This window comes from Laccaria bicolor, genomic scaffold, assembly GCF_000143565.1.
Source record: "Laccaria bicolor S238N-H82 LACBIscaffold_2 genomic scaffold, whole genome shotgun sequence".
Lineage (NCBI taxonomy): Eukaryota > Fungi > Basidiomycota > Agaricomycetes > Agaricales > Hydnangiaceae > Laccaria > Laccaria bicolor.
In genome coordinates this window covers 2,549,259-2,565,876 of record NW_001889873.1, presented here as the reverse complement: position 1 = coordinate 2,565,876, position 16,618 = coordinate 2,549,259, and the positions used below count along the sequence as shown (strand labels likewise).

The 16,618-nt window shown below is 47.5% G+C and overlaps 9 protein-coding genes across 9 annotated transcripts; 5 read left to right on the top strand and 4 right to left on the bottom strand.

The window, feature by feature from the left end:
* Nucleotides 1-2,922: 2,922 nt before the first annotated feature.
* LACBIDRAFT_381084 (RWD domain-containing protein) lies at nt 2,923-4,063 on the bottom strand. Its single transcript, XM_001874810.1, has 7 exons — nt 4,016-4,063; nt 3,932-3,965; nt 3,808-3,873; nt 3,621-3,751; nt 3,460-3,561; nt 3,194-3,368; nt 2,923-3,137 (listed from the first exon to the last, which is right to left on the bottom strand). Exons 1-7 carry the CDS (start codon nt 4,046-4,048, stop codon nt 2,992-2,994), a joined length of 687 nt encoding a protein of 228 aa, XP_001874845.1. The 5' UTR covers nt 4,049-4,063; the 3' UTR covers nt 2,923-2,991.
* A 232-nt stretch (nt 4,064-4,295) lies between these two features.
* LACBIDRAFT_292250 (uncharacterized protein) lies at nt 4,296-4,875 on the top strand. The gene is made up of 3 exons (XM_001875348.1): nt 4,296-4,474; nt 4,528-4,703; nt 4,754-4,875. Exons 1-3 carry the CDS (start codon nt 4,366-4,368, stop codon nt 4,802-4,804), a joined length of 336 nt encoding a protein of 111 aa, XP_001875383.1. The 5' UTR covers nt 4,296-4,365; the 3' UTR covers nt 4,805-4,875.
* A 576-nt stretch (nt 4,876-5,451) lies between these two features.
* On the top strand, nt 5,452-5,817 carry LACBIDRAFT_305963 (uncharacterized protein; the record flags this gene model as incomplete). The annotated part of the gene is made up of 3 exons (XM_001875347.1): nt 5,452-5,463; nt 5,522-5,636; nt 5,693-5,817. The coding sequence occupies 3 exons, from the start codon at nt 5,452-5,454 to the stop codon at nt 5,815-5,817; spliced, it is 252 nt and encodes an 83-aa protein (XP_001875382.1).
* Nucleotides 5,818-6,166: 349 nt separating this feature from the next.
* LACBIDRAFT_305962 (uncharacterized protein) lies at nt 6,167-7,446 on the top strand (the record flags this gene model as incomplete). The annotated part of the gene is made up of 5 exons (XM_001875346.1): nt 6,167-6,582; nt 6,630-6,918; nt 6,970-7,041; nt 7,091-7,175; nt 7,220-7,446. 5 exons carry the CDS (start codon nt 6,167-6,169, stop codon nt 7,444-7,446), a joined length of 1,089 nt encoding a protein of 362 aa, XP_001875381.1.
* Nucleotides 7,447-7,911: 465 nt separating this feature from the next.
* LACBIDRAFT_305961 (uncharacterized protein) lies at nt 7,912-9,258 on the bottom strand (the record flags this gene model as incomplete). The annotated part of the gene is made up of 7 exons (XM_001874809.1): nt 7,912-8,103; nt 8,158-8,237; nt 8,289-8,527; nt 8,578-8,747; nt 8,797-8,928; nt 8,984-9,065; nt 9,119-9,258. The coding sequence occupies 7 exons, from the start codon at nt 9,256-9,258 to the stop codon at nt 7,912-7,914; spliced, it is 1,035 nt and encodes a 344-aa protein (XP_001874844.1).
* Nucleotides 9,259-10,163: 905 nt separating this feature from the next.
* LACBIDRAFT_305960 (uncharacterized protein) lies at nt 10,164-10,663 on the bottom strand (the record flags this gene model as incomplete). Its single annotated transcript, XM_001874808.1, has 4 exons — nt 10,164-10,216; nt 10,272-10,503; nt 10,559-10,598; nt 10,647-10,663. The coding sequence occupies 4 exons, from the start codon at nt 10,661-10,663 to the stop codon at nt 10,164-10,166; spliced, it is 342 nt and encodes a 113-aa protein (XP_001874843.1).
* A 778-nt stretch (nt 10,664-11,441) lies between these two features.
* LACBIDRAFT_145994 (uncharacterized protein) lies at nt 11,442-12,891 on the bottom strand (the record flags this gene model as incomplete). Its single annotated transcript, XM_001874807.1, has 10 exons — nt 11,442-11,523; nt 11,576-11,673; nt 11,725-11,824; nt 11,883-12,077; nt 12,125-12,176; nt 12,232-12,304; nt 12,371-12,487; nt 12,546-12,685; nt 12,737-12,794; nt 12,847-12,891. Coding segments are annotated over 10 exons (960 nt in total), but the record flags the coding sequence as incomplete, so codon positions are not given.
* Nucleotides 12,892-13,445: 554 nt separating this feature from the next.
* LACBIDRAFT_305958 (uncharacterized protein) lies at nt 13,446-14,063 on the top strand (the record flags this gene model as incomplete). The annotated part of the gene is made up of 1 exon (XM_001875345.1): nt 13,446-14,063. One exon carries the CDS (start codon nt 13,446-13,448, stop codon nt 14,061-14,063), a length of 618 nt encoding a protein of 205 aa, XP_001875380.1.
* Nucleotides 14,064-14,397: 334 nt separating this feature from the next.
* LACBIDRAFT_187752 (uncharacterized protein) lies at nt 14,398-16,303 on the top strand (the record flags this gene model as incomplete). Its single annotated transcript, XM_001875344.1, has 13 exons — nt 14,398-14,480; nt 14,529-14,582; nt 14,692-14,744; nt 14,795-14,914; nt 14,962-15,050; nt 15,110-15,261; nt 15,316-15,389; nt 15,439-15,459; nt 15,517-15,664; nt 15,719-15,857; nt 15,909-15,926; nt 15,977-16,080; nt 16,134-16,303. The coding sequence occupies 13 exons, from the start codon at nt 14,398-14,400 to the stop codon at nt 16,168-16,170; spliced, it is 1,092 nt and encodes a 363-aa protein (XP_001875379.1). The 3' UTR covers nt 16,171-16,303.
* Between the last annotated feature and the right edge of the window lie 315 nt (nt 16,304-16,618).

The window sequence follows — 16,618 nt, the reverse complement described above, 5'->3', positions numbered from 1 at the left end:
CAGTTCTCGGAATAACTGAACGATGTGCACGATTCCTTGTTCTTCGGTTGACTCAACGCGTCGGTCGTTCTGACGTTTGTCATTGTCGAAAGGTCTCTCAGCGATCGGGGTCCTGACGTCCAGGCCAGTCAGGCGATCTTCCCCAGACGTGAGCGATGTGAGGGTTGGTCGTTGGGAAAATTCTTTGTGATTTTTATCCCGTCGAGACTCAGCTTTTTGATATTGATGATCAAGCTTCTGGCAGGGGATCTCAAAACAGCAACTTGTTACTCAAGGGAAGAACGCACCCCAATGTTACTTTTCAGCTTAGACTCGAAGAAAAAATCATGATCATCCCTTCCTCGCGAGAAAGCCCTTGTGGATTCCCTGGAAGGGCTAAAATCGTCTCTGACTCGCTTTGGTCCTTTTATGCGGTCGCGAGATGTGCTTCGTCTGTCGAACCGATGAGCACTCTTCTTGCTATTTGTGAGGCTGGCGTCACGAAAACCCGGCCGGTGCATGTTCACTCTGTCATTGATGGCACTGTCATCGACGTCTTTGCTACGTAAAAACAAATCCGTTTGCGAGACCAAGGGTGTTGGATGATACTTGGGGCGTGCTGCGGCGGAATTCAGAGGGTCGTACAAAGCTCTTTTCATGGATTTGGGGGTTTCGTACGACGCTAAAGAGGAGATGTTCGATTAAAATAAAACAAAGCAATCAAAGGCACCGACAGCCAGGCCAATTGGGATCGTCCGGGTGCAAAAACCTAAAGAATACTTTTCAATGGAAGGTCGAAGTGAAGGCGAGTATATGCGTACCGACAGCTCTTTCCTTGCTGGCATCTAGGGCTCAAAGGATGACCATTATCGTCAAAATACTACAGGATGCGTATCAGGTGCATATGATTTATGTTGCGCGGATGATGATCAGTACTTACTCGACAAGGGTGTTTCTTATGCATGGTGGTGGGCGAAGAAGACCGATGAAAACTGGATTAGAATCTACTGTAGATATATATTGTCCATATCAAGTATCCGAAACGACATCTTGGGAAGATGATCGAGGCCATCACGTGTCGCAATTCCCTCACCTGCTCACCTCAGCCCGCTTCGTTGCTCGGCCCAGAGTAAAATTTTGCCGGGCCCCAATGGGTATGTATAGCTCATAAATCTCATGGTACATGCTTAAAGGCTCTGCTTCCTCTTATCCTTGCCCGTCTGATGGGCGCTTTTCTCTCTACCCGCCTAGCTTCGGGTAGTAACGATACAACCGTTCGCTTCGCCTCAAAACCTGCTGTTCTCGCTGTTAAGAAAACCGAAGATCCAGATCAGGTTGAGCATTTGTCCCTTCGCGAGTTGCTAGAGACCAGATGTACAAGTCTTTTCACCGCCTTCTCTCCACCGTGGTGGTTACCAAAGTGCGCGCGTCTTACTCCATCACAGTTTATTCATCTGTCCTGAACTCTCTCTATTTAGCGGTCACTTGCAGACCATCTATTGCGTGACAGCTGACTTCTCTGGTGTGGATCGCATGCTGTATCGACGGTAAGATGCACCATCCCATGATTCCCATCCGATAGCACTCATTAAGTTCTACAGGCATCATCTTCGTTTAGCGGACGGGGGTACATTGTGGGTATAAATTTAACACTACAGATCTCCCTCGACCCAGTCTAATCTTTCCCAAGAGGAATTGATTTTGCACCCGTCGACGCGACTTCGGTTAAAGATGACGCTCCGATCATAGTGGTTCAGCATGGGCTCAGCGGGGGTCGTGATTCGATTAATGGAAGGGACAACAAGTTGCTGACCATGCCTCTCCTCCAGGCTCATATGAGGCATATGTGAGAGCCATTTTAAGCCGCGCTTGTGCTCCCGTCGAAAAAGGTGGGCTGGGTTATCGGGCTGTCGTCATCAACTTCAGGGGATGTAAGTTGTAAAAGCTGCCACGAATAGTGCCCATTCTTAAAATGTCACACAGGTGCTGGAGTGCCAATCACTAATCCCTTATTTTATTCTGCGGGTCACACAGACGACACCCGTAATGCATTGATGTACGTTTCAAATCGCTATCCTAAGGCCCGTCTTCTGGGGCTTGGATTCTCCCTCGGCGCCAATGTCATAACACGATATCTCGGCGAAGAGAGAGAAATGGCTCGCCTTCATTCAGCGTGTGCACTGGCTTGCGTAGGATCAAACATATCTTTCCTATTCCTTCTCTCAATAACATTTCATTCGTCTAGCCTTGGGATTTGCAGGCAAATAATCATGGGTACGTCCGCTCGCACTCTCTTGTACCTCGATGGTTCTCATCACCTTATTTAGTCTTCGAAACTCTTTCTTTGGAAAAAATATCTATTCCAGGGGTATGGGAGGGAATCTTCAAAAGCTTTTGAGCCGACACGCACAAGCTATGACAGCCGATCCCAGCCATCCGGTAGCCAAAGCAGCTATGGCGACACTTGCACTCAGGAACCCGACCTTGGATGAATTCGACCAATCTTTCACAAGGATCGCTGGCGGCCCCTCGCCCTCTTTTCCATTCCCAAATGCTGACGAATATTACTTCTGGGGATCGAGTCATAAAATAATCAAAGATATCACGGTTCCATTCCTTGCCATCAATGCCGCAGATGATCCTATCGTTAAGCATGTACCCAGCGATGGCGGCGGAAATGGGCTCATCGTGTTGGGTTTGACCAAAGGAGGAGGACATCTTGGCTGGTTCCAAGCAGGTCAAAATTCCGTCGATCGCTGGACGACACGCCCCGTGCTTGAGTGGTTGAAACTAGTTGGGGAGGAGCTGGTGATAGAACCCGTTGGCAAAGGACGTTCAATATACACAGATGAGGACGGATTTCTGAGGGAACGAGAAAGCGATCATTTGGGGTGTAAAGAAATAGATGGCGGCGGTGTGATCGATGGAAATGGTAGTGAGGGAGGAATATTACAAGGACTTTGAATTAGACGGCCACAGGGTAATACATAGAATCGGTTTATTCTAGAATGCTTAATCGCTATCACTGAATGTTACGGCTTCTTCGGGTTCCATTTCTTCTCTTGTGCGTTCATATTGAGAGATGTCCACAGAGACAGTTCCTTCCTCTAACAGTGTTTCGTCTTCTATACCCTTGTTGCGCTCAAACAATTGACGCCCTTCATATCTTCGATTTGAGAGGCAAGGATCGGACTCATCAAAACACTGTGCTCACCTGTCAATCTTGTTCCCAGCTTCTTCCATTCTTCACGTTCTTTGGGCGTCAATCCCCTTAGCTTGTCATCATCTTCTTGAGCCTTCTTCAAGGCCAATTCTTTGTCAAAGTTGGTTTTCCACACTTTGAAAGATTCAGGAGTGACAGGCGTTCCGCGAGTTCGAGCCTCCTCTGCCTAGAAACACGACTTCAGTATACAGATGTTACTGAAGGTAAAATCGACAATCCTCCAGAGCAATGCGTTCCTTCTCCTTCTCCTTCTCCACCCTCTCTAATTCGTCTGCCTTGGATTGAACAAGTTTAGACAGCTGTTCTCGAAGATGTGACACAAGAGTGAACGTCATTGCCATCCCAAGGTTTTCTTCTCCCTTGCACACACACGTTTGAGCGTCCGTGACTTTTTATTCCATGTTTGGGGGGTGCATACCACCGCTCTCAGGTCATTGATTAGACCTTGCACTTCATTTTCGTTAAAATTCGTTTCCTCGACTTGTAGGGATAGATTTGGCAACACATCTGGGTATCCGTCAGGGTACGACACACACAACGTTACTTTCACTTGATTTGCAGCCGTCAGATCGTCACTCGGGGGGTGGCAAATGTAATAAACGCACCAGCTTCAACCCCATCAGCTAGATCATCTGGTTCAGCTTCAATGCGTACGTCGCGTTCCGATACTCCTTCAAGGTGGTGGCAAAGCCTCAGTGTTTGGCTTCAAGATGGGTCTATGACACAAACTCTGGAGTTCGGTGGGATATATGGACTCTAAAACCTTGGGATGTTGTTATTATAATTTTTACACGGGAGGTGTAGTAAAATTACCTCTAGTTCTTCAAGCAAGACCTCCACAGACATGATCAAGAGCAGCCTGGTGAACACTCAATCTTATCGTTCTTTCCACGTGAGCTCAGCTTGGGTGACAGACCTCAGTGACTGTGACACAGACCTTACTTGGTAGTCTTTGGCAAGTTCTAATGGCTCTCAATGCTTGGTTGCGGCCGTTTTCGCACCTTTCGTCTTGTGCTTGCCGGCAGGCAACAAAGTTTCAAAACCAATCACTGTCGCGACCATCTATCTCACGGCTTTCACTTCCATCTGCCCTAGCCCCTCGAATACACGCCCGATTCATCACCCGACCTAGAGAGCACTACAACGATACGTTGCATAACAAAATGGATCAGACTATTCCTCCAAAACGAAGCGCTGAGGAGATTTGGCTGAGCCGGTCAACTCTTGCCCTGACGGAAGCCAAAAATCATCCACCTGCCAATGCCTATTCAGGTTCGTTTTGTTCACCACACGATGTTTGAGCTGCATTCTTAGCTATTTTTCAGGTCGTAGTGTAAAAATCAATGGTGGAAAGCTCGCCGAAGGATATCGTGTTCTCGATACTATTCTCGGACGGAACAAAGTCCGAGTCCAGTTGAGGCGGGCAGAAAGGCACGAGAAGAAAGGCGTAAAACGTCGACGACTCAGCAGTGAGCGGTGGAGGAAACGGTTCGCTCACGAAGTAAGTTGCTTCTCATTGACGTTTCGTTTCGTTTATATGTACTGTAATAGGTCAGGAAGAAGGTCGAGTTGGTGATAAAAATTCGAAACCGCGGAGCATGATGTCCTACCTTTTCCTCCTCTTTCATTTGTCTATTTTCAGCACGTATAGATGGAAACATAACAAACAATTGAAGCGTTGCAGGTCCCTCCTTAACTTTAAGCTAGAAAATGCATGAAGAAACGCGTATCCCGCATTGTTGCACTTCATCAACACGGGACCGGAATCCTGAGGTTTCAGAACCGGCTGGAGCACGCATGTGGGGCAGCAAGCAGCAGATTTGTGTGGCATATTAAACTGTCCCCTTTCTTTGATGGCCGGCCTGATCTTGGTGATTCAAGAATGACCTGGGCGTTGACTGATACTTTCTTCATTTTTTTTAGAGCGGCTCCCCCTATTAGGTTTCCTGCAGCCCGCGATATTTCAGACGAAAGAAATATTGAAGCAACGGATGGACACTCGTCGCTTTCAGCGGATAAAGGAGGTCCCGTAACCAATCTCGGCTCATTAAAGTGTTCAGGGCCCAAATTCTATTGCCTCACCACCGTAGGTGTCAGTAGTTTGAAGAACGAGGCCTGCCTGTTTGCATCCGCGCAGCGTTTGGACTTGCGATAGATAAATTCGCTAATCCTCTTGGGGAGGTTTAGAATCCCCTCAGGCTCTTCATTCGGAAGTCTCGAATCTCCCATTGAATCCCATAACATACGCCATGTGTCATAATGTACGAATTCTCGCGTTACCGACGTGTGCATCATTAACTTGTTCTTGCCCGTTTCCAGCTCATAGACGGTCGTTATCACACTGAATGCAGACACTTTTCTCCAATGGCGACCAATTTCAAAGACTGTCAGAAACCAAATTGTCTGTTCAGCAGATGGCACGCTCACCCCACAGGTTTGATAAACTACTTACTCCGACGAATCAAAGATGAACTTCTCCACAATTGACAGGGTGTCGATCTACACATTGCATCCGCCTGATGTCACCGCCTGTTCAAAACCCCATCAGGATGGTTCAAAAAATTTGCACCGAATGTTCGAAGATGGAGAGGGAAGGAAGGAGAGTGCACTGCTAGGCCCCGGTGCTGGCAAGAGCTTGATTCCAGATGTGATTGCGTATTTGAACTGCTACGACTATGCGCCTCAGTTATTCGCTGTGCATACCTAATTATGGGGAGATTTTTTTCTTCTACTGATGGTATTATTCTGGCGTTATTATACGGGTCTTATAATGACTTTCTACATAACAATTGCTTGTACTCGGGCAAGTACAATACATACGTTACAAGGTTGCTTGGTTACCATTGAAAATTACTCAGGACTTCGTGCGAAGAAGCAAGCGTACATACCACGCTTTTGTATTGTCCCTATCTTCTGCTCTTATAACCATGGCGCCAGCTAGTCTTCCAGGTAGATACGTTCATCATGTACATCGAGACACTAGAAACCCCCCCTGGCATCGTCAACCTACACGGTTACATTCAATATTGTCGCCTTCCCAGCTTGGGCTATGACCCTCTCGACACGTTCGTCCTTCCCTCTGGCCACAAGAACGCTAAGAACGGCCTGGCCGTCCGTCAGGAACGTTGGAGACGACTAGAAAATATACATCCCGTTCCCGAGGACTTACTGATGAGTTTGCGTTCTTCTTGTATGTCAAAATTTATTGTATCCCCTGTGCTAGTAGTGACGCCTACACTAGGGATCGCGTCTAATATCCCATCTGCGCCACTGAATGTGCATGAACCAGATCGTTTGACCGGAGAACGCCTTACTATCATAATCCCCCTCTCTGACACCTTCCCTTGGCACCTAGAGAAGAGTCCGACCGATATCATCAGGTACTCTTTTCTTTCAAGATATCCCAGTGTTGACTAACTCACGATAGGTTAGCCCAATGGATCGACAACTTGCCGTTGGCCACCGTGAAGCGTATCATGCATCTTTGCATACCTGAGACTCGCGGCTGGACCTTCAATAATCCTCAACACCGAAGTGAGGCTGATAGCGAAATTTTCCACTACTACCTTTGGTCTCCACGCAGGCCCACCAACTTAGCCGCGCAAGACCCAACTCGAGATGCTGATGGAGCAGCAGTGAAATCTCTTCTAATTGCTGTCCAACCACCCTGGATACTGTCCGAGTGCGATATGAAAGAGTTTGCGGCGTGCAAATCAGTAAATGCAACCCGATTTTGATATCAGGACTCACCTAATCAACTTTTGCAGTTTCCACCTTTTATGATGCCCGGTCACGCCTACTCAACTCCTCTGGTCAACAAGTATAAAATATGGGCCAAGGCATGTTTCTAGTTTACACATCATCAAGTTATTTACGATGAATCCCTAGCTATGGGACGCCTGTGTCCGCGAGAAGACGCACTGGTTCGTTGTAACTTCATACAACCAATGGGTCTTCGGCGCGTTCTCTCGAGGTAAATCACATTTCAACACCAACAACCTTGGCTAAGCAACCTAGGTTGGAGCGCGGCCTTTGTCACAGGGGTCATGAACTTCGATGCTGTCGGCCCTTCCGTAGTGGAGTCTCTAGCGTTTTGGATCGCTTCGGCAATGTATCTTCCAGGAGCCTTTCAGTGCCCAAAGGTGGGTACAGAGGTCGACGACGCCCAACTTGACATACCGTCAATCGCATACGATGTACTGGTTCACGGTTCCCAAGCAGTGCTCGCCCTTTGCCAAATATAGAGAATCTTACGATTTCTCCCATGTAGGTACCAGAACCAGTACAACACACACCAGCAGTCTCAGCGATTACTGCAGCAGACCTCTCACCCCCAGTAGAATCTGAAGCGGGTTGGGAAGGGAAAAGTATTGGTAAGCCCGCCCACCATCCATCTTAACCTGGATTTACAATTCGAGGGCAGAACCTGCTTCTTCTGCTGGAGTCTCCGATTGCATAGACGGCATCTCGGACGATGGTCTGCCTGATTATTGGAGACCTCAGGATGGCATAGCACGGGACAAAGGCGTGCCTGTCCATGTTCACGAATGGCTACATGACAGGGCACAAAATGTTGATCAAGTACTGAAGCCAGACCCACCTAACCTCTTCATACCACTTATATACCAACGAATTCCAGCTGCACCAGGTCTCTTTGGTGACTGGTTAATGTGAATAAATATATCCTAAAAATGTTTTTCGACGTCAACCTAAGAGCTCTCATTCTTGCGGCGGGGTAAGGTATTGGTTTCCGGAGTTTGCCCTCCATATGATGACAAAGGTGTCCTTTCAGGAGCTTCTTGAAGGTGTTGTTGGACGCTTGCATTGGTTTCTGGAAGATTAATTTGAGATACGGGGACAAAAAAGCGTGGTCGTGACAGTTGAGTGATTGGCGGAGGCACCTAATAAAGGGCCTCTATAAGCAAAAGACGCTGTTTGAAGGAAGTGTGACCCACGTCGACAATGAATGAGAGGTAGGGGTATGTAGAATTGACATCTTGGGCCTTGTAGAACTCAAGTAAGATGTTCAATGCCTCTGAGAAGTAGATGTTAGCGTCGGGAAAGTATAACACGACAAATTATAAACCTGAGATGCAGGACAGTTCACTTTCGCTAAAGGGGTGCCTTTCGACGGCCAAACGACTCGCATCGGGCGATGGCGGTTTGTAGGACGGTGGAGTGGGTAGATGCGAAGACGGGGCAGAGGCTGAAATACGCGCGTCCAATGAGAGCGAATGAGGGCCGTCGGAGATTCGTTGAGCAAGCACATAGCAGGCAGTTGCAATGATTTTTGGGGGGAATATTACACACATCGGAGTCCGATAACTACAGAAATTCAATGACCGAGGATAGTGGTATAAATGGGGGGACTTAACGAGTCATGTGCAAGACTCCAGGCATATTCCTGAACCTCAGAATCACTCTCACACGTTTCAAATAGCTCTACGAGTTCGGCGTGCGGACTCTCAATGACAAAATCGAAGCAAAGGGCCTCAAGGAGCACTTCTTCTGTTAATAGGATGGCTGCCTGACGCTGGTCAACTTCCTGTACGATGTTCAGCGGAGTGTAAATGGACATGAGCATCTATGCACACCGGGCTATCTACAGCAACTTTGGTGATGTCGCAGTTCAGAATTTTGGCCTCGTATATTCTGGCGACATCCCGGAGCTTACGACCGCATTCTTCAGTCTTTGTAGCTAGAAATATGCATGCTGCTGCGACATCCTGAATGACATGTTCAAATCGAAACGAATAAACGGATTGGGGGACAAGGATGCACCTGACGATGGAAATCTTCCATTGAAAATCGCATGTAAAAGCGGTGAAACCACGTCGCGGATGTGCACATTGCAGATGTCGGGCTGTCGGATCTAAGTAGGCTGGATCACGTAGAAAGTACATACAAGATACGAACAGTCCCAGAGAGGAGCCCAAACGAAAAAGAAACTCAATCCCCCTGGCCCTGTCATAGAGCTCCTTTTCGAGAGAGCAGGTGGAGGGAGTTGCTTGAAGAGCAGAGATGGGAAATAGCCATTGAGATATGTTACTCGTCATGGTCTTCGTTACTTTGAGGCAGACGTCACGTCACGTCACATCATCACAGCGTGTCAGTGTTACCTGCACATGCATCATGATGGTGAAGAGGTTCGCGGGTACAAATTTCTCCGATAAAGAACTCGGGTGTGGCAGCAAGGAATGAACCGACGAAGATCTTCCTTGGATTTATATCATTCAAGCTCGGAAACGCACCAGATGAGACCAGATGATCGCGCTGTCCTTCCGCGAAGGCGTAAGGTTCTCGGTCGTAGGATCAGAAGAAAACGTGGTCTCCCTAGGGTCACTATTTTTTCCCCATACAGGAACTTGCAGGAACACATCTACATATACTGACTTGATCAAGTGTCAGCCAATAATTGAATGGCACGCCTTTTCTTGTTCAAACATAACCTGAATCGGTATCTCATACTAAAATCCTTGTGCAATTGATTAGATCCCAACGGCTAAATACCATCTTTCCCCAGTTAACCCAAAGGACATGGTATATCCACCGCACCTTGAGTTTCGCTGTGGCCGTTGGGGATGGGGAGTCAAGCTTTTCTTGACGGATGTCTTGGTCCCCTTTTGGACACCATAGAAGAGCCCTGGAATGTTCCGGAATGCCATCCAGGTTGGACACGCATTTGCTCCAAATCCGCTTTCATTGGAGTTCCTAGTGACCACACCTTCGACGCATCGTCGGTTGGTTAAATTACAGGGCCACCTGCCACGAATCTCCTGACCGATCGTTCGGCATGTTTATACAAGCAACACCTCGCTGAAAGCTTCTAAAGGACACTCTGCGAGTCCCATTTCCCCCCCTCGTCATCACCATATGCAAGATAATCTTTAGGCAATTTAATAACGACAGCCGTATACTCGGATATTCCGTCTGAGCGTACTTCTTCTGTGGTACCAATTCATCACCGTCTCGCCGCCTCCACGCATCCTGGACATTTCTCGCCCAGAGTACGCTCTGTCTCAAGATCAGTTATCCAAAACGTTGAATACACAAGAATATAGCCGCCTACGATATTGCTCGGGGAACTGCCGACTAGCGATGCCAACCCCTTTGTCAGTGACAAATTCAACGGTCGACTCCGAAAACGTACTATTGCCAGCAGGAAGTGGAGCAGTTCGGTCCACAATTTTGTGGATGTGCTGCGCTGAATTTGCAATACCTATCCTCGCAATAGATCTATAATCGACGGGATAAACCTCGCGTTTTAGCCGGGGAGTCGGAGTCCATACCATCTGGTCTGCCTAGCAGGATAGTTGGTTTCAGCGAAGTGGCTCAACACAAAGGGCGAAAATTTACCATGTTATATTGGTGTCCACAGCTGTATACGTTCGTAACTCTTCAACGAGCGGTTAACAAAAATCTGACAAGGGAACGTAGGACATACTGGCGCCACTTGCACATTTTGCGAAAGTAAGGTCGATGAAGGTAATATGGACGAAAGATGGAGAGAGAGTTCTGGTCTTTGTAAACTCGAAAAAAATGTCCGCTTTATAGAGCCGTGGATCCACCCGGAAAGCAGTCAGTTGGTTTGCAACTGATTAAACTTGATCGGTCTGCTTCCTGACCTTAGGAACATATCAAGATGGAGAACATATGTTACCTGCGTGTTTTTTCAAAAAGGTACCGAAATTATGCAGAGAAAGGGAGTGGGTCCATCCGTAAATACAATGACGCTGACGCGATCTCCCCAGATTCTGGTCGGACATCCCTTCGGACTGTTAAAACGCTAAAATGCAAAACGCAAAGTTCATTCCGAAGAGAACGTATGATCTCATGCACCCTGGTTCAGTCAAGTATGTATCCACCACACCGTCTGAAATGGCCTTAGAGGCTGTTGTAAACTCGGCAGCCTCGTTCCATATTAACCTTTGGAATGTGGCTTTATGCCACCATCTGGCCAACCATTTCCTTCTCCGTACGTATCAGGCACTTTTGATTAAACATTGTCTGCGAAAGGGAGCTATAACGTGGTATTAATATCGGTCGCGTGTAAGTGCAGACGCCCACTGTTTCGTTCAATCCATCACGCTGTCGACCGACGCAGCGATGTCCAATAATTGATCAGTGGATTGCGGAGAGAGAGATAATCGGCTATCGCGAAATCCATCTTCTTGTTTTACAGTGCCTGATTTACTTCTACAAAGTCCACGTTTTTGTCTCCACAAAAAGTCTAGCCCGCGAACATTCCGACCAAATATTGACTGACACCCTCTGGCGTCAGACTTCCCACATCAGAGAAGACCAAAGAAATGAGGTCAGGCCTGTATAGTCATTGGTCGATAGACGTGGTAGATTGCATATTTGGCCACAAACCTGGTATAATCTACGTCAGGGTTATTTTGAGAAATTTGTTCTTGGGTTATTCTCAAAGGGGAGTCGGATTCTGGACGCGCGTGCCCTGAGTGTGTCGTCTCAATGGCGGAGAAATTCGCAGATTTGATGGTCGCGTTGCTGTCCGGAACGGAAGGCTCAGGTCGGGAAAGATTGGGAAAAGATAGAATTTTCGAATTGTGGCTGGGAAGATCGTATTGTGATAGCGGAAACAAACGATGGAATTTGTAGCTGTTGGGGGAGCGTACCAGTCAACTTTAATCGATGGAGCGAGTCAGACTGGGCAAACCTTTCCGCAAGGGCATAGAAAGGCTTGTTAGCGGCTCTTGCAATGATCGCAATCTGATTGCTCCCAACTGCATTTACGAGGCCGCCACTCTCAACAACAGCCTCCGAGCCAACGAGGACGAAATCAACTTTGTCCATGACGTAGGCCACGGCCGAATCCAGTATCACGGTGCTCGGAACACCAGCAGCACTCAGCCTTTCAGCTGTCTTAATTCTGTGACAAGTCAGTACCTTGACTCTCACGCATGTCGGAGCACAGACCCAAGACCACGGGGACGGGCTTCTGTGACAAAAACTGACAAGGGATCAAAATGACGATTTAACAGGGAAGAGGCCGCAATATAACTTACCTGAGATTCTTTTGTGCTGGTGGGCCAGGAGGAGCGTCTGCATGACAACCCTTGAGTACGAATGTGTCAAAATCTAAAAAGAAGCAAAGATTGTTAGGCTTCACGGCAGAGGAGCACGAGAACCGAAAAGACTTTCCACAGAACCGTCCTTGATAAATCCAAGAGCGAGCTGTGCAATTTTCCTTCTATAGGTTAATGCATCTGCAGTGTATTGTTGTCCTTGGCGAATGAGTTCTTTTTTGAGATCGTTGAAATTCTACATGAGAGAATATAATTTCTGGGAGAGAGCCGAAAACGATCGGAAAGCAACGCACGGCCGAGTCGTGAGGAAACAATGTGACGAAAGCAGTAAAAAGTTCACAACCTGCGTTCAGGCTGATTGGATTTGATGTTGTGGTTTTGAGAACTTGAGTGCCGTCATTGAGAGCCTTGACGAGCTCAAACATGGTTCCGGCTGCCCGGTCAATATAAAAGATGTTGAAAAACATGGATGGGAGAGACCTACCATCGGAGTTCTCGATGAGCTCCGTGAGGGCGAGGATCGCAGCAAGAGGGGGAGAGATCTGGAGAAGGTGAAATGAATGTGGACAGCAAATAATTTACATGGTATGCTACCTGTTCATCCTGCAGTATGCGTTGTAAGGCAGCAGATATATCAAAGGGTGTGTCCATTGAGGGTCTGTCGATCATTATTGTTGTAAGTAGAGATCGTCATGACGAAAACTGACCTGTGGTGGCTTAGTTCCGCTTTGGGAAGAGGATGGTCAAAGCAAAATAAATTCAAATCTGAATTAAATCTCGTTAGTACACAGTTCCATCGCGTTGTAGCATTTTGCGCTTGCTCTCAAGCCCAACGACGGCTACGGTGAAGAAAGAGAGATTGAGGTTAGAGAGATGGTATTGAAAATTTAGAAAATTGGGTGCTGGGATGATATTGTTCTCGCCGTGAATACACGTGTATTTTTGACCGACGCTGTTCCAATTAATATTTCTTCGCTGGCCGCCTCCAGTACAAAAGGACAACAACACTCAGTACCTAGTTATTTAGATGTCCTACCTCTCTTCCTGCCTCTAATCCTCCTCGTCGTTCCACTCGTTCTCGACACCCTCCGTCCTCAACGTACGTCCTTCACCGCCTTATTCACTTCCCACCTTACCTTCTGTTATAGGTCTTTTCTTTTTTCATTCCATTTTTCCGTCTCTACATCGACGACATGCAGCCTCGAGCAGAGGTAGTCTTCTCCAGCGACGTTGGTAACATGGACGAATGGGCCAGGCGAACCAAAATCCCCCTTACCACCGCAGAGGCCTTGGGGGCGACCTACGCTCGCGCCCAGCGCTGGTTCCAGACACTCAAATTGCAATTGATCCGCGAACACAACTGGGCGGACGCACCAACCCCTGACCAAAGAATGCTTGTTTCTCTCGAAACATCATCCATTTGGCGTTCTTCAGTCGGCCTTCCGGCTGGTCCCAAACTCAAGCTCCAACTCCCAGTGCACGCGAGCTCCTTCTTTTCTCCTGAGCGTCGCGTTCAATGGGAGATGGTCTTCCACAGTGATATTTTCGAGTCCGTCCGCAAGATATGCCCTCCCATCAACGATATTCTCAACCTTATCCAATGCCTACTCACCGGCGTTGTGACCCTTGTTTTCGAGGAGAACCTGCCCCAGGGCGTATACAAGACAACCCGCGGTCTTCCGCCGGTATCATGGATAAATGCCAATGAAGAAGCACTCACCGAAGTGTTTGGTGCTGTCCATTTCAGAGCTCTGCGAAAGGCTTGCAGCGATACTGCCGCCGCTTTCAAGCTTGAAATCCTACCACATTGACCCGCCCTTGCTCTCTTACCACCAAAAAGACCCTGTTTCTCATCCGCATTGCTATCTTGTATCGCTCTCCTCCTCCTCATCTCTTGAACTTACTTAGACTGTTCTAGTGCTTTCATATTTGCCACATATTCCTCACTGCATATAACTTAACACGTTCTCCTTTTTTCTTTTTTTCTTTTTTTATTGTTGCATCTAATGTTCTTCCATGTATCATCCATCGCAAAACTACATTCAGCTCACGATATAACTCTTACATACACAAATAGCATTGGCTTGATAAATTTGAAATGCTGTGACGACTAGCTAATTTGCAAGTTGCAACTCACCCTCACTCATGTCTTCTACCACTGCTTGCCAGAGCTCGTCGTGTCCCAACGGGAATCCACCGTCTCGCCTCGAATGCCCTACGTGCAACAAGTCCGTAATCCGCCGTCATTGCTTTCGCTGTTGTTTAACAATCCTCAGAATCGGTATCCGAGGTTCCTTTTACTGTGGTCAAGAATGCTTCAAAGCAGGATGTAGGCTCCACTTCTCACTTCTTAGTCCAACGTCGTCTAATAGAGCGCTCATGAAGGGGTGTGTGCATATGCTAAACGGCAACATCCCGCAGCACTGAACAGGCCCTCTAGAAACTTCACAAAATAATCCACAGTCTGGGAAAACCAGCAGCTACCAACACGGGTGCGCACACCCAACTTCATCCTCTTTCAGCCCTAACTTTCACATATTAGATGGTACATATAACCCATTCCCAAATTATAGCTTTACAGGTTCTGTGTATCCTGCATACCCACTCTCATCAACCCGCCAGGTGCCAGAACACATCCCACGTCCTGATTATGCTCCGGATGGTTAGTTATCCGATGGCCAATGGACTCAATTTTTGACTCTCTACAAGGAATACCCAAGTCGGAACGAAAGCTTGCAGGTCAACCTCCTCGTATTCTGAGTTTGGAGGAGCAGGAGAAAATGCGCACCGTTTGCCGAGTACGTGAACAGACCCCAATCGCATTTGATTGAGAATTGACGCTCCTTTTCCCCACAAGCTCGCAAGAGAGGTTCTCGACATTGCTGCATCCCATGTTCGACCAGGTATCACGACAGACGAAATCGACGAAGTTGTGCACAACGAGACGATCAAAAGGAATGCATATCCGTCGCCTCTGAATTATAGGAACTTTCCAAAATCCGTCTGCACGTTCGTTCCTTTCCTTCTTCAATTTTTTTTGCGTGAGATTCATCCCAAGATCAGTTCAGTAAACGAAGTTATCTGCCACGGCATCCCTGATAAGAGGAAGCTGCGAGATGGCGACATTGTCAATATCGGTGCGTCAATATTGCTTTGACTGCGTATTGCGATCTCACATCCGAGAAGATGTCACCCTCTATTATGAAGGTAGGCCTAGGCTATCGGCAATCATCATATGAAGAGTCTAAAATCATTTTGCCGCAGGTTATCATGGTGATCTGAATGAAACTTACCCGGTCGGCAACGTCGACGAGGAATCCCTGAAATTGATTCGCACAACCCGAGAGTGTCTTGATGAGGCCATCAAGTTGTGCAAGCCTGGAGCTTTGTTTAGAGACATAGGAAAAGCCATGTGAGTTCGCTCGTCTTAATTTTCCAAACTTCATTTCAATTGTTTCGTGTTCAGAGAGCCAATTGCCCGTGCGAACGGGTGTGCCGTTGTGCGAACCTACACTGGCCACGGCATTAACGACCTTTTCCACACTTCACCCAATATCCCCCATTATGCAAAAAACAAAGCTGTTGGCACCATGAAAGCTGGGATGGTACGAGGAACCATCGCGGTCTTTGACGTCGATCTGATTTTTCGTACATAGGTATTCACCATAGAACCCGTGAGTCGAGTCCTATGATGACATGAGCGCACCTGATACATCCAACACAGATGATTAATCTCGGTCACCTTTCGGGCGACGTTCACTGGCCAGACAACTGGACAGCCACGACTACTGATGGCAAACGCAGTGCGCAATTTGAGGACACGCTTTTGTGAGCCAGGAAGTTGTTCTCACGCATGCGCACACATCTAATAATCATTCCAGGGTCACTGAAACGGGAGTAGAGATCCTGACACGGTAAAAGCTACACAACCTAGTTCGCACATCGTACCTATGTTATGCTTGCTATCTTTCCACCCATCCACTAGTTATTGCATGGGGAACATCTCACATGTTTTTTTTAGGAATCTAAAAAATAGTATTGTAACATTTGTAACCTTCAAAGTCAACAAGACTAGGCCGAAAGAAACCACATGGGCAGCCCCTCCAGCTCGAGGTGGAGTTTGAGTTTGGCACGACTGCGTAAGACGAAAGTAACATATATTGTCTCAGCGTTACTTCCTAGTGAGGTGGATGACACAACAGAAATGTCCCTAATCACTTTTCTGTGCTTTTGCCCGCTGTATCTCTACGTTAATGTCATGCGTGGCATCGCTAAACTGCTCTTCGCGATCCAAAGCAGCAAGGCGCTTCACAGGAACGCCATCTGAGAGGCTTTCTCTCCGAGCTCGATGGGTAGAACGCGGGGT